This window comes from Ptychodera flava, chromosome 12 (assembly GCF_041260155.1).
Source record: "Ptychodera flava strain L36383 chromosome 12, AS_Pfla_20210202, whole genome shotgun sequence".
Taxonomy (NCBI): domain Eukaryota; kingdom Metazoa; phylum Hemichordata; class Enteropneusta; family Ptychoderidae; genus Ptychodera; species Ptychodera flava.
Window position 1 is genome coordinate 39,902,481 of NC_091939.1, and position 15,448 is coordinate 39,917,928.

The following is a 15,448-nucleotide window of genomic DNA, read 5'->3' on the forward strand; positions in this document are numbered from 1 at the left end:
TGAAAGATGCCTTTAATGTAATATGCATTTAACTGTCCATTGCAATGTAAGCATTATGTCTATGTGGCTTTTCTGTACCATAATATGTCTTGTATTTCTTGTTGTGATTGACGTCATCCTGAATGTGTTTTTGTAAGTCTTGGTGCAGGGGGAAAACAGCTTGGAGAAGTGTTGAATTCTTTTGAGGAAATTCATGTGAATTGTATAGCCTTGATTATTTCTTGAGATGGAGATCTCAGTTATGTAAAGCACACCATGGCTGTCTTTCCAATAAACATGCTGCAATGCCAGCACTCTTATCAATAAGTACTGTGTATGCCATCTTCTGTGTGTATGTTTGACTGCAATGCTATACTTCTGAACGTAACGACACAGGAAATTACAGGAACATGATGAGTTGTGTTCTTTTAATTTAGACTGCATGCTGTCAACTGGTATCTTCTACAAAACAATATCCATGGTAGCATAAATGTGAACAATAAGGGCTGTTTGCAAATGACATCGTTCTCTCATTGATATGCAAAGAGAAATATTTGTCTACGATTTTAGATTACCCTCTTTGAAATTATGAATGCAAGTATGACAACAATATAATGTAGTAGGTGAGTGCTGGTAAAAAATTGAAAACTAAGACATGAATGGCTATTAAAGACTATCACAACAGCCATGCATGCAACAATGACAAACTTTATGTGTGTTTCAAGCGGAAAAGGCTGATGGCGCACACCTGCAGTTATAGTTAGTAACAAACTCTTGAATTGTCTTTTAAATTTAGTTAGCAACTTCTTCAAACAGACATAGGAGCACTTAATTTCCTTGTACGTGTACTTTTCCCCACCATCTTAGCCCTTTAACCCTTTCACCACCATGGTTTGTCCCAAATCCATTGTTTTCTATGGTAAAGTTGGACCTGTATACAGGGAACTAGGGGTGAAAGGGTTAAGTGATTGTGCCACATTCTCAGCATATCCATTATAACTCTCTTTGATTTCTTTTATTTTGAAGTAATGTAATCCATCTCTAAACAAAGAATAACAATTACATGTCATTATGTTTAGAAGAATCAAAGTGAAGCAAAGATTAACAACAAAAAAATCTGAATTATTGAAAATGTTTATTACCAGGCTAAGAATTTGAAAATTGAGATCAGAATTGGCAATAATTGCTATCAATACAGCCAGAATGCCCATTGATGCAACAGAATAGGAAAGTGTCAAAGTAGTTATCCTTGGCAACTTCATTTTATTAGAAGGAATCAATAATTTGTTTTTCTCAGACTGTTCAGTTCAACTGATTCAAAAGAAAATACACATGAGACAGTTTTTCAAAATACATAGATGCCCTTACAAAAGTTCTCATCAAAATTTTACTGAAATGCTGACTTACGTGTGTTCAGCCTCTGTATTAAATGAATCAATCAGACTATTTCATGCACTCAACAAACCAGTCATATGACTTTAATGAACAATGTAAAGCTGTGTAATGCTGTGTAATGCCCAAACAGTAGAAGGTAAGACATGCAAAAGCAAAGGTATACCTGGTCACTTGCACTGCTTGACTTGCTGAACAGAAACAAAACAATGGTTTAACAGACACATACATAAATTTGTCATCAATGCTTACAAAGAGTACTTTTAGTATGATGTACTCATTTTTCACTCAAAACAGTCACTGGTCAATGTTACAGGGGTTCCCATGCCACTCTATAAGTTGCTTAGATACTTCAAAACAGTGAGCAGAAATGTGGTAGTATAATTTTCCCAAGTTCCCAACAAGTTCCCAAACCTTAGAAAGACACTCAAATATGTTTCACTTGTAAATTAAGTACTTTATGATAGCTGTACACTGAGATGAAAACCTTATCTTACTGATGAAAAAGTGTTTGAACAGATTAAATCCAGGTTGAAAATTTCCTCTTCAATAGATGCTGAACTTCACTGAACCTATTAATTTTGTATGCTGCATATTTTACGGCAACCTTCATCCATTTACTTCTAACTACTATGTAAAAACTGTAATAAATTCACACTTTCCTCAAATATCAACAATTTTTTCATGTGCAACATTTTCAAAATCACTGTATCTACCGTGAAAGAGACAAAATGGACACAATTCAGAATTATCTAGAGTAATTTACATAATCATCATCTTCAATCATTTTTCTTCTGCTCTTCATCTTTCACATGATTCTCCTCAACTCCTTATCATCTTGTTTTCTGGATTTCTTGATTTTGCAAAGTTTTAGAGTTTCTTGGTGCAAATTATTCAGATCAAAGTCATAGATGATGTTTGCCTGAAAAAAAAAAAATATTTCATTTGACAACTCAGAATTCTCATTTGTTAAAATCACACTCCAATTTGAAGTATGACTCTCACAATCTTGATGATAGTAATCCTCTAGCCAATCAGAAAATGCTACACATTGGTAGTATGAACTGTTGTCACCATGAACAAGGGTAAAGAATTAATCTCTGCACATACACTTGTGTGGGATATCAATGATTCTGCTGCTTTACATTAACATTTACCAAATCGTTTACAGAGTATTTTTACAAACAAGGTATAAATATCTGCACTGCTGTATCTTTTGAAACCAAATCATATTACATAAAATGTCCCATGCATTACCTCATTAAAGCTATATTTCACTATTTTCCCTTTTTTATCCCAAATAGGAACCCTGGTTTTCTCTTTGCCTTGATGGAAAAGTATCACTGTGGGCAGCTGTCTTGATATCGATGATGTATCAACTCTATATCTGAAACCAAAAAGGTTTATGTTGTAGATCAAATTCAAAGATTCATTACCAACTAGCATTTCAGGAATGGTTCCACAGAACTGTTAATTCAACTATAAAACTGTCAATTTCAATCACAAACCTGCCAATTTCAACCACAAAACTGTCAATTCAACCATAAAACTGTCAATTTCAACTATAAAACTCAATTTCAACCATAGAACTGTCAATTTCAACCATAAAAATAACAATTCAACCATAGAACTGTCAATTTCAACCATAGAACTGTCAATTTCAACCATAAAAATAACAATTCAACCATAGAACTGTCAATTTCAACCATAAAACTGTCAATTTCAACCATAAAAATAACAATTCAACCATAAAACTCTCAATTTCAGCCATAGAACTGTCAATTTCAACCATAAAAATAACAATTCAACCATAAACCAGCCAATTTCAACCACAAAACTGTCAATTCAACCATAAAACTGTCAATTTCAACTATAAAACTCAATTTCAACCATAGAACTGTCAATTTCAACCATAAAAATAACAATTCAACCATAGAACTGTCAATTTCAACCATAAAACTGTCAATTTCAACCATAAAAATAACAATTCAACCATAAAACTCTCAATTTCAGCCATAGAACTGTCAATTTCAACCATAAAAATAACAATTCAACCATAAACCTGCCAATTTCAACAATAAAACTGTCAATTCAACCATAAAAATTCCAATTTAAACCATAGAACTGTCAATTTCAACTCTGATGACAAACCACAACAGAATGATCTCATTAATATCATCTCATCCTCTTTTCCTTTACAATATCAATAACAATAACTGTAACTTAGTAATTGATTGATGACTACTGGAACCAAACTATTTGACTAGTTCTTCAAATGTTCAACAGTAGACTGTAGATTACAGTTGTCATTAACTGATGATCTCTATCACAGTATGTATCATAGCAGGAGATCTGAAATGGATCACCAAGTTGATGACATTGACAAATGCTTCCTGCTGGATCCACTGATCTTACTGCTTGGCCAACTTTTAAACACAATTATACTTAACAAATACACCAGTGACAAAACTGTTAGACTAAGAGTAACATGAATAAGATCTGACTTACAAAGGATTTGATGGTATATTGATGAGACTTCTAAACTTAAAGGGGAAGTTCACCAAGGACGATTTTTACATATGTGGTAGCTCTGTGGTCATTTACCCAGGGAAAACTATTTTCACCATTTACAAATATCAGGATTTTTTACAAAAAAACGATAAAATAGTACAGGAAGTTGCCCATGTAATTTGAATCATGGGAAAAAAGCTCCAAACTTGGAGCTTGCATAATGTGATATGGAAGGGACCATCTTCGGACGGGTATGGCCTCCACATTGTCCATTCACAGTAACACAGTAGTAAACAGCAACACAAAATCTGACAGTGGAAAGTTTATTATAAGTGATTCATTGTTTATGCAAGGATATTCAGTATAAACAACAATTATGTAAATACGCAGAGCCTGGTTTAAGCATGGGTGAGTGGACAATGCCATACCTTCGGGAAAATGGTCCCTTCCATATCACATTATGCAAGCTCCAAGCTTGGCGCTTTTTCCCATGATTGAAATTACATGGGCAACTTCCTGTAATATTTCTATCGTTTTTTTGTAAAAAATCTTGCAATTTATAAATGGCGAAAATAGTTTTTCCGGGGTAAGTGACCACAAAGCTACCATATATGTAAAAATCATCCTTGGTGAACTTCCCCTTTAAGCTGTTCTACTTGAATAAAATGATCAAATATACTCTACTTACTTTTTAGCTGTGTCTGTGGCAGTGATAACATTTAATTTACCAAAACGTAAAAAGTCATTAGAATACCTGTAAATGGAAGTAAATTTTAAAAATTGAACATAACGAGTGGTAAAATAAGAATTATCAAGGATCTGGCCACCTACCTAATAATTTCCCTTTGTCAATAAAAAAACATATGAGTGACTGATGTGTGAATGGATAACCAAGATCAGAGTTAGTCATACTAAAATAATGTATAAGAAATGAGAAAAATTATTTTGGAAAAAACTTACGGTTAGAATGAATAAATGACTTGGCAAAAGCAATTGGAAGCAGTCATTGTTATTCAAGATTTACAATGTATTGTGGTATCTTCTCATTTTGAATGTCCCAACCATCACAAAGTAAGTCAAAAATTTCTAAAATTCAGAGACTGGAACCCAATGTCCTGCTATTGTCATGATATATAACACACTAGACTGCTGAATTTGAGATTTTCCTGGAACTTTCTTGAATGCAAATCAATGCCTTTCAAGTCTATGCCAATGGGGAAATATACATATAGGACTGAGCTATTCATTCTAAGCTGAGATTTTCTTTGATTGACCATATGAAGTCAACCAAGCATATTGACAAACAATTAGTTTAGGATTGGAAAATACTGAAATAACAACAAGAACTCTGACTTACTTGACAGAAAGCTCAGCAAATAATGAAGCAAATCTGACACAAGGTGGCGACCAACCAGCATAAAACTCTACCAACCAATAACCATTTCTGTCCTTCTCAAGCTCTTCCTGAAAATTTCATAAAAAATTTCTGTCAGGAAAATTTTATCTGCAGCATAATGCAACAATATTAAACAGTTGATTTGACATTATTAGTTTGAATTGAACCATTTTGTGTGGTGTAAACGTTAAAAAAGATATAATGTGTTGGTCTCATACTTGTAATAAAGCCAGTTTGGCTTTCTGAACAATAGGTGACCTCTGAACTTTTGATTCCTAGTGGATAGTTAATATTTATCTCAACCACTGAATATGCAATATCAATCTGACGTACAGTTGCAATCATTAAAAATACCTATAAGAAGACCACAAACTATACTATGTCACTGCTCCACATAAGACCAGAATATCTTCTGGTTAAATCATAGATACATGCTAATCATGAAATTTGTATATAAGGTAAGTGACATCTATTGACCACTTCAAAGTACAAAATACAGAAAATTTAATTTTTCAAAATTGCTGTCTTTGGGTACTATTTCTAATTTTGCAATATAGGAGAAATTGCTTTGAATTATCAAATCATAAAACACGTTGAGGGTGCTGATAACCTGCCTTTGCTCTTTATTACAGGTAGATTCAGAAAACAAAACCGTTTCTGCTATTGACTCAATAGACACTTCATAAGAAGTGCATACCTCACTCTACCGGTACAATACCGCAAGGTTTCATGATCACAATTAGATGAGTTCATGATTGATTTTGTTTGCGGTATTTTATGCCAAGAAAAATACCAAAGACAATCACATTGTCCTGTTTAGTGGAATAACTGATTTCAAAATATTAAATACTGGCTTTGAAGCCCTAACAGATTGTTCTACAGTGGCTCATCCAGAACTGAATACCAGTAATAAGTCATTTTGATAGCATTCGTAGAAAACAATGATCAGATCTGAACTCTTTCACCGCCAAATTTTGGTAAAACTCAAGACATGTGCTTCTATGGCAAGCTTGCATTCCATGGAAGGAAAGAAGGATTAAAGTTTGACCATATACGCCAATTTTATTGACATTGAAGTAAACATAGTTCTAAACAAGATCTGACTTGGAGGGGTGTACAAGAAACTTGTTCAATCATGCACAGTTGCCGTGAAATGTAGGCTATCTTTTAACAGAGGGCATGGAGTCAAAACAAAGGCTACTATAAAACTGTAAAATATAAAGGTTATTAAAAGTGAGATGATATTCATTGATACCAGTGAACAGATAAAGGGCTAGGAGATGGGTATTTCTCATCAGATAAAGTTAATAATATCTCTCAGTTTGACTTTGGACCTTCTTGATGTTGTTTAATTAAAAATGTGCTACCCTAGAATTTTAGAATTTTAGATAACAAAACAGAAATAAAGAAGAACAAGAGCAACACCAAGTTTTTTATTACCTGAAGAGTAGCTTCGTTGAAGTATATGATATTATCTGGACCTGAAAAGGCTGGCTCAGGAAACACCACAAAAATTACTGCAAGAAGAGGGCAGATCAAAGTTTATAGTTTTATTTCTTCATTGCTAACAGAATCGTTACCAGTATAATGAGTTACAATGGTATGGTATTGTTTGAAGTGCTGCAGGGTTATCTTGGGGTCATATTTCTATGTTGCGAGACAAACGTTTTGTTACACAGTTTACGGAAACACAGGACAGTTTTATTGATGACTCATTTGTGGACTTTGGAGTTTTGGCTCCTTGGTGCTTTATGAAGGAGGTAATCACCAGGGTTTGTGTGTATGTCTGTATGTACCTTTGTTAGTGTACTGTATCTATGAATGTGCACAATAAATGTTACATCACTGATTCAATAAGTTTGTTTCTCATTGTAACATACGCTGTTAATTCTCATATATACCTATGTACTGCGGTCGTAGCGGCATGTTTATTAAATCTACATGATATAACACGTTATCTTTGACAATTGACAATTGTTTGTGAAAACTTTATAGACAAATTATTGGACATGGCACAGTCCCTCCACCAATGGACCGTGGACATGATGATACGTACTGACATACAAGTTTGACTTTGTGATAGCTACACTTGCTCAAATTGATGGTTGTAAAATTGAAACCCTGCAGTTTGTCTGAATGAATGTATATATTAATACATTTATTTCATCTTCATAGGAAATGTGGTATGACTTACTGAGACATGCTACACCAAACAGAGCTCCCCATCTTGGATCTGATTGGCAAATAATACAGTGTTAGCAACCTTGGTGAAGAGAAATCCTGCACTTAAGTACTGGATCCAATCATCTGAACGTCGATTCTTGACAACCAATACACACATCAGAAACAAATATGCATTGGAATCTTCCTGCAAATGTAATGAGCAATGGAAACAAGTCAGATTTGTTTTTCATTGCACGTTAAGTTTGGCAAATATGCACAACTCATGGACCAATTTAGGTAACGAGAAATGGAGATGTGAGATTTGTTTTTACTGGATGTATGTGTGTCTCCACATACAGTTTTGCAAATACACACAACTTTTGCAGCAACAAAGGTAACAAGAAATGGAAATTGAGAATTATATTTACTACCAATATCATATCATGCAGAGAAGAGATTCTCATCAGTAAATCGTCGTTTTTCCTAAATTTATTAACTTCTTGACTTTATTCAATATTTGCCTTTTTGCTCCTCACCACCATAATCTCCAGCCATGGCATTATATTTACTGTCACACGCCACACATCGTTGAGTATTGGTAGATCAAGTCTGCTTTTAACGCTTCGAAAAGCCGAAATCTTACCCAACTGAGACTGCACTCGTCCGCCGGGAAAAGGATATGGCAGCATGGCGGGGTCACTTTCAGGAAGACATACGATAAACACAGTATGATATTGGCGATGTAATATGGATGAAGCAGACGCCTCACTCTATTCAGGTCCTTCGTCAGGGCCATTGGCAGAAAGTTGGTTCAAAAGATCGAAATTCGGCAAATTGAATGGATCGTTATGCATATAAAGACAATGTAGAAAGCTTAACCCAAAAATTGAATGTACGTCGACAGAAACCGACTTAAGAAGTCTTAAACTGAACGCTGAAAGGAAACACACAACGATTTCCTCAGAGCGTTCTCATAGCAGACTTCTACTTCCGGGTCAAAGGTCACACTCAATAGCAATATGAAAATATTTAAAAAGTCTACAGGGCTCGTTGATTTAAAGTAAGAATAGTCGCTCTTTAGAAAATGTACTTTCCACTGAATGTTTCTCAGAGATAAGCGTTTGGATGCGGTGATGTACGACATGACCGACATCTCGGGGAGAAAGAAGACAGTGAACAACGATCGACTCTGAGGGCGTGTTATCGTGTACTGTAAGTACATGTGTAGTGGCTGTGCGAAGAGAATGAATTAAATTTGAATGAGTTCGTGGGCGGGAGAAAGTGTGATCAGTCACTGAAGACTGCGGTTGCGTTGCGATGTGATGCTGATTTCGTATCTGCCCAAGATGACCACTTCGTAATACCAATTTGTGAACATCTATGAGAGAACATGTCACAATGGGCAACAGACATAGCCACAGACGCCTTAGTTACGCAGAGCGGAGGAAGGTGAGTAGAAATTGTATCAATATTCGCAATGCTCAGTGCGTCATTTACGTTACATACATGATGATGATAGCTTGTATTTGTAGCACTGTAGTAGCTGACGTTTGGTATCACCTCGTATGTACGCTTCAATGCAAGCTGTGCGGCACTACTACATATTGGCGGTAATGTGCTCTGCTTGCAATGCCAACCGTGACTAAATCCCTGCTGTGTCGAAATTAACCGCGCGTGTATTTCTGCAAATAGACTGCATAGCAAAACAATCATGTTTTTATTCGTCATTGGCGCATATACTTCTTTTTCTCAGATATTAAATATGAACGGAATAAAAACAGCAACAAACTTTAATGTTATCCCACAAATCGGTGATGTACGTACCTATGAGCGCTTATCACTCATCTGAAAATGAGAAGATGTCGGGTCCAAAGCCTTATAAGATGAGACGGTTAGTTGTAAGAGACCCAACATGTGCAACAAACCGATTTGAACTGTATCTATGGTACCCTTTCATTTTCAACACCCCCTAAAGTTAAACAATATGAAGGGAAACCTTAGGCAGATAGCGAAGGACCCTGTTGCATCAGATAATCTATGTTCTTTACTGTAGCAATATCATTACAAAATTAATTAAACTTGTCACAGCTCTGGTGAAAATATTTTCAGCGGCGTTCTTTCAACATTACACTGCAGGTGATATCATGAACCTGTTTGCTCCTTTTTTTCGACTTCTAATTTTTGGGAAAGGGGGACTTGGACCTAAAAGTATATGTCCTGCAACATAGCAACTTACTCTTCAAAGGAATCAAGTACAGAAATAAATAAAAATTTATTCTTTCGTTTGAAACTCTAACTTTTGTTGAAATTCATTTGTCAAGTTTTCACATCAAATTTAGGCACATATTGATATTTATCACACCCAATAATTTCAATTCTATGCATTTAAAGAAATAAAAGAATTCAGACATGTTCTTTTTGATACAAATTCTTGTTTTTTATATTCAATTAGAGAAAGAACACAGCTATGGATTCAGTATATGCCTATTAAAGCTTCTTAAAATGATGTTTGTTGGAGGAAAACTTATCAAATTTAATTTGTTTATCCATACAATCAACACTTTATGTTGGCCCTTATATTGCAGCCATCATGAAATCCAATATTTCTCAACATAAACATTTACATACATTTCTGTTACACATTAAATTTATATTAAAACCTACACATGTGTTCATCTCATTCTTGGATGATGTCATTGTGTCAAATTTTGAAGATTTCTTTGAGTTGCAACTTTTAATAAATAAGCAAAGTGATTTACCAGGTCTGAAAATTTGGATTTTTTCTCTGTTGGTTTCTGCATTTTGTTTTCAGCGTAAAATGATCTTGTATTGAGTTGTAAGACACAAACGATGGTACAGTAAGTAACCTGACAGGTGACTATGGTGACAATTGTGTACAGAGGAATATATATTTTGCCCTGTCATGCTTCTCATAACTATGGTTAAAAATTAATGATATTAATTTCATAAACTGTTTTTTAAACATGCAAAATTGCGTAGCAAACTGATTTATTACAGGAACAGTCCTGCAGGTCAGTCATGGGAATGTTTTTAGCTCACATTTGGTATATATACCAAAGAGAGCTTATATTGTTTAGATCGGCTGCATATGAATGTCTGTAGGTATGTATAGGATAAAGCCCAAGTATGAGGGCTTTCTGGTATATAAAGTCCAACCAAACGATAAAATGTCGAGGCCGCAGGCCGAGACATTTTATTGTAGGGTTGGACTTTATATACCAGAAGAGCCCGAGTACGAGGGTTTTATCCGACTTAAAAACTATCGCCCCTAACTGATATATTTTCGTTTTCAATGTGTTTACGTCAACCTTCCCCTTTGTCAATGTAACGTGTTTAGGATATGAATTAAAACTTTTATTTGTGAAATAGCCTTCCAATGTAATGGAACATCCTATAAATGCCCTAGGGCACATTATACAAATGCCCTTGGGCACAGCAGATTTTGTGTTGCAGCTGGTTTCAGCTGTGTTACCAAATTTGAATATAAAACGTACCAGATGTCTACAGAATATGACATGTTCACTTTGGATTGGACAGTACTTTACTACGGCGCTGTCATTCGTTTCTGGAATTTGGTGACCAAGGCTTTATGAGTAGATAAAACACCCTGAATTGAGCACTCTGATTGGTCAATCAACAGTAGATAGTTTTTAAGTATGTATGTTAATATGTATGGAAGTATATCCATCCAATCAAACCCATGGGTGGAGATGTGAATTGTTCAAATAAACATGTCAGTGTCAGAAATATGCAAATGAGGTCAAAAAGGAAAATCCTGCAAATTGCTAAAATTCTGTAATCTCACGCCATGATTTGATTTAAGCGTAGTATACAGGTTCTTTATAGTAACTTAAGTTAGATTTTAGAGAAATTTTGAAAGTTGTATTTTTTAGGCAATTTTTTCCATTTTTGGTCAAAAAATCATTTTCTCCCAAAGTTCTCGCTGAATTGCTTTGAAATTTGATACTCTTGATCCTAAGGTCATCTTCTGTCGGAAATCTTAAAATTGTTGAGAAATTTTCATATTTGTATTTTTGGAGTAATTTTTTGCATTTTTAGACAAAAAATCATTTTCTCTAAATTAACTGCTCTGATTGCTTCAAAACTTGGTATGCATTTACCTAGAGGTAACCTTAGTTGAATGTCTTCAAATTGTGGTGAAATTTTCATATTTGTATTTTTGGGACAATTTTTCCTATTTTTGGTCAAAAAGTCATTTTCTCTTTAATCGCTTATCCGATTGCTTTGAAACTTGGTATGCATGTTCCCAGGGGTAAACTTACATTAAGTATAGTCACTCTGGCCTGTCACATCAAACCAAATGTGAGCCAAGTATCATTGACGCTATTTTTTTGACTATGCAAAAATAGAAAGGATGTTGATTTCTGTTGTCTATAAATAATTCATCAAGAAACTGTTAACCGATGGTTAACTGCACCTACTTGTAAAATATATAGTACCAGTACAAAACACTTCTTTAGATGCTTGTCTTGTTTATAACCTACTGTCATACTCTGTTCCATGTACATGTAGTAGCTCTTGATATATTTTCATTCAGGTAATTCAAGTTTTTAAGGGAGAAAGAAGAGCTACATTGATGAAAATTCAACAATTGTACAAAAGTGGAACAATTTACCCCAAGATAGGTCAAATGTTTCTGTTATGCTTTTGTTACCATAGTGACACCAAAGCCATTCTGACCTTTTGTAAAACAGTATTTGCTCGTCTTTAAGAAATCAAAAACATCCCTCCCCCTTAAAAAACCCAGAAAAATATCAGCATTGTTAGAAGGAAGACTATGACAAAAAAGATAAAAAAAAACTATATAAAATGTGATAGAAGTTGCAAAATCACTTCCAAACTCTTAATATCAAAGTATTTCATGATTATAAACATTTCAAACTATACTAGTATATGAAACCATTTTGCTTCAACATTATTAAATTATGCCAACTGATCATCTGATGGCATCAAATCTAGGGACCTGTTTCTTTTGATCATCAAATTTACGATCACATTGGGTGTGGGTTTTTTGAATGTTAGTGATTTGTACAATAATTGCCTCATCATTTTCTGTAGTGTAGCTAGCAGTCAGTATGTCAAAGTTTATCATTTTCATGTGTCTTGAAGGTCACTAGGTTACTGGATATCATTTACAAATATGCAAAAAGGAATTTTTCATTATTGTATGACAGCTATCCACCGATGTATGCTTGCCTCTATGAAGATTGATATTGTTTCCTTGAAGGCATCCATGTGAATAAGACAGTGCAAACAATCTGAGTTATGTATTTGTTAACAACACAAGGACCATTCAGCCACTGGATTCAGTCTATTTGGGAATTCTCAATCAATTTTGATGTAGGCTGTATATTTTGCAGTCAATTCAGATGCAGTATGTTTTGCAGTTTATGGAAATCATATTGACACTTACAAAGAATCACAAATATAAAATATTTTCAAACTGATATTGTTTTTGTAAAAAAAATTCATGCTTGCTTTTCTGTAATATGAAATGGAGCTCTATTGATGTTCAAATTTGGTTTATGAAACAAACAGAACAAGTGTCTACTTTAACCCTTTTCCTGCCAGACAGTATTACTTCCCCATCAGCCAAGTCAGTAAAAAGCGCTTTTGAGCCAAAACATGATGTATTGTCACCCACTTGGCTTGGTCTGTTACATTCTTTGGTCCAAAAAATCAAGTTTACAGTATATATTTATGTTTTCAACAGCCTTCAAATGTACAGTATTATGTTACAATCCACCATGTGTAATATGTTGTGTTTCATTAATGTTAACCATCTTGACCTGGTGGTGAAATATGGACTTGGCAGGAAAAGGGTTAAGTATGCTTTTCCATCCATTGATGTTTACAAAAATGTTTACTACAATTTGATGCTTAAAAATTATCTGTGTTAGAATTCTAATATTTTTTCAGTTTCACTGAAACTATGGCTGTAAGAACCTAGACCATAGGAAGTAGGAAAGACACTCTATCTCATAAAATAAATAAACATGGATTACACTTTTTTCAAAATGACTTTCATTATTTTGAAATTCAATACGTATAGTGCAGTGTACACACCCTTTTTGCAAAAAAGTCTCTTTACTATCCTAATATTTTTGTCAAGGGACATTAAACTTTAATGCTAGCTGTCAGAAATCTTCATTGTCTTTCATTTTGTTGTTATCAAATTTTATTTCTTCCCTTTATGATCAACTATGCTTCTCACCACAAATAGTATTTACGCTGAACTTCGACCTCATGCTACAAAAGTGTATAAGCATTGGGTTTCTCCCTGTCCGCCATGTAATATGGTTCCATCTTCTTGTTTATATATACATTTGAATTCTGAAAAGGAAGCTTAGGGTGAAGAAGCCAACTATGCAAGTATCAGGAGAGCTTTGTAAACGCTATGGTTGACATATGGTTCAGACGTGTATGGTACTGTCTAACTGATGCATAATACGGTATACTTGATTACACCTTAAGTTTCATGATATGAATCCAATGAAGCCATACACAGTACTAGAGATTTCCCACAATACATCACGATTTGTACCAACGTAGATCCCCTGTGAAGTTCTACCATGTCTCCCATGTGTAGACAAATTCCTGGACCACTTGTAAAAATTCTGAGAACGTACTTTTAAAAACACCTTTCTTCTCAATTCCCATTTTAAAGGATTAAGAAAATTGTGCTTGATTGAGAGAAGAGAAAGGATTTTTGTAAATTTTCCACTGATCGTGTCCTCAGCCATACAGAATAAAGTGATGGAAAGTAGGGAGACTAGTTGCACCTGTTTTATGAAACAAAAGGATATTGATTTTTCCAAATAGAAAAGACAAAAGAAATTTACATGCTAACTATTTTCAGAGAATGACCCCTTCAGTTGGTAATAACTTGCTTCCCAAAACTGTGACATTTGTAGTACCTGAAGAATGTGACTTTTATGGTTATTTAATGGTTACTTTGAAATTTATACTACAATATTTCAACGTACTTTTAATAAATATAATTAATCAATTATCGTGAGACTTCACATTATTGCTTTTATACAGAACTGAAAAAGTTATAAGAAAACTAACGTCGTTGGTACAAATCGAACAGCATTGTGGGTAATTTATTGTACTGTGCCATACCTAAAGATCAGAGATGAAATGATATAAAAATCAGATTTCAAGGATGATACTGTCATTTTACTTTCTAAAACATAGACTTATTCCTGGCTATTCAGTAAAATATTATGTCTTCTTCTCCTAGTACATATACTGTTTGTATCATTTGACACTATACCGGTAGCTTGTAATCTGTTGTTGAATACTATGTATTTACCATCATTAAATATTTGTGGTGGAAAAATGGGTGGTCTAACTTTTAGTTTGTATGTTTTATAATTTGATTTGAGTCTGTATGTCCAAACAGTCAATCTTCACCTTTCCATAATGCACAGCAGCAATAACTTTGTATATTGATCCATTTTCTCAAACTCTCATGGTCAAATCATATTAACATGTCTTTTTCAGATTTTGTCAATCAAAACAACAGATATTCATGGCACACACTCTAAATTAAATTACATTGAATTATACTGCAATTAAACTTTAATGAAATCAGTGGTCAAACCAGTGTGTGTTTACTTGATTCATTGAAACATGAATAGTACATTATGGTTTAAAATACTGCATCGACGACACAGTGTACTGTCCAAGAGAATGATGAAAAATCAGTGGAAAAATTTGAAAAAATGAAAATAAAATCATATATTAGAAGGTATAGATATACCATTAAGGCCTTTTCTTTCCAAGTAAATTACTAATACATCAGTTGAGTTGACTTTGCATAAACTCTCAGATAGTCACCATGGACTGTGTGTTTGTTGCCATAGTAACAATTAATAACCCTGCTATGAATTTGATAGTACAGGGAGTGTAGATGTCATCCAGGTGTTATGTACAAGAAAAAGAAAATACGAGTAAGAA

At 34.2% G+C, this 15,448-nt stretch overlaps 2 protein-coding genes across 2 annotated transcripts in view; one reads left to right on the forward strand and one right to left on the reverse strand.

The window, feature by feature from the left end:
• Positions 1 to 2,114: 2,114 nt before the first annotated feature.
• Positions 2,115 to 8,438, reverse strand: LOC139146310 (thioredoxin-related transmembrane protein 2 homolog). The gene is made up of 8 exons (XM_070717718.1): positions 8,085 to 8,438; positions 7,483 to 7,646; positions 7,180 to 7,265; positions 6,719 to 6,795; positions 5,240 to 5,346; positions 4,571 to 4,636; positions 2,629 to 2,758; positions 2,115 to 2,293 (listed from the first exon to the last, which is right to left on the reverse strand). The coding sequence occupies exons 1-8, from the start codon at positions 8,235 to 8,237 to the stop codon at positions 2,180 to 2,182; spliced, it is 897 nt and encodes a 298-aa protein (XP_070573819.1). The 5' UTR covers positions 8,238 to 8,438; the 3' UTR covers positions 2,115 to 2,179.
• Positions 8,439 to 8,733: 295 nt separating this feature from the next.
• The window catches only part of LOC139145886 (ribosomal protein S6 kinase-related protein-like), a 38,640-nt gene continuing 31,925 nt past the window's right edge, over positions 8,734 to 15,448 (forward strand). Inside the window, exon 1 of the mRNA XM_070717321.1 lies at positions 8,734 to 8,890. Within this exon, the coding sequence (XP_070573422.1) occupies positions 8,822 to 8,890 (69 nt within the window). The 5' untranslated portion in view covers positions 8,734 to 8,821. The remainder of the gene's footprint in view (positions 8,891 to 15,448) is intronic.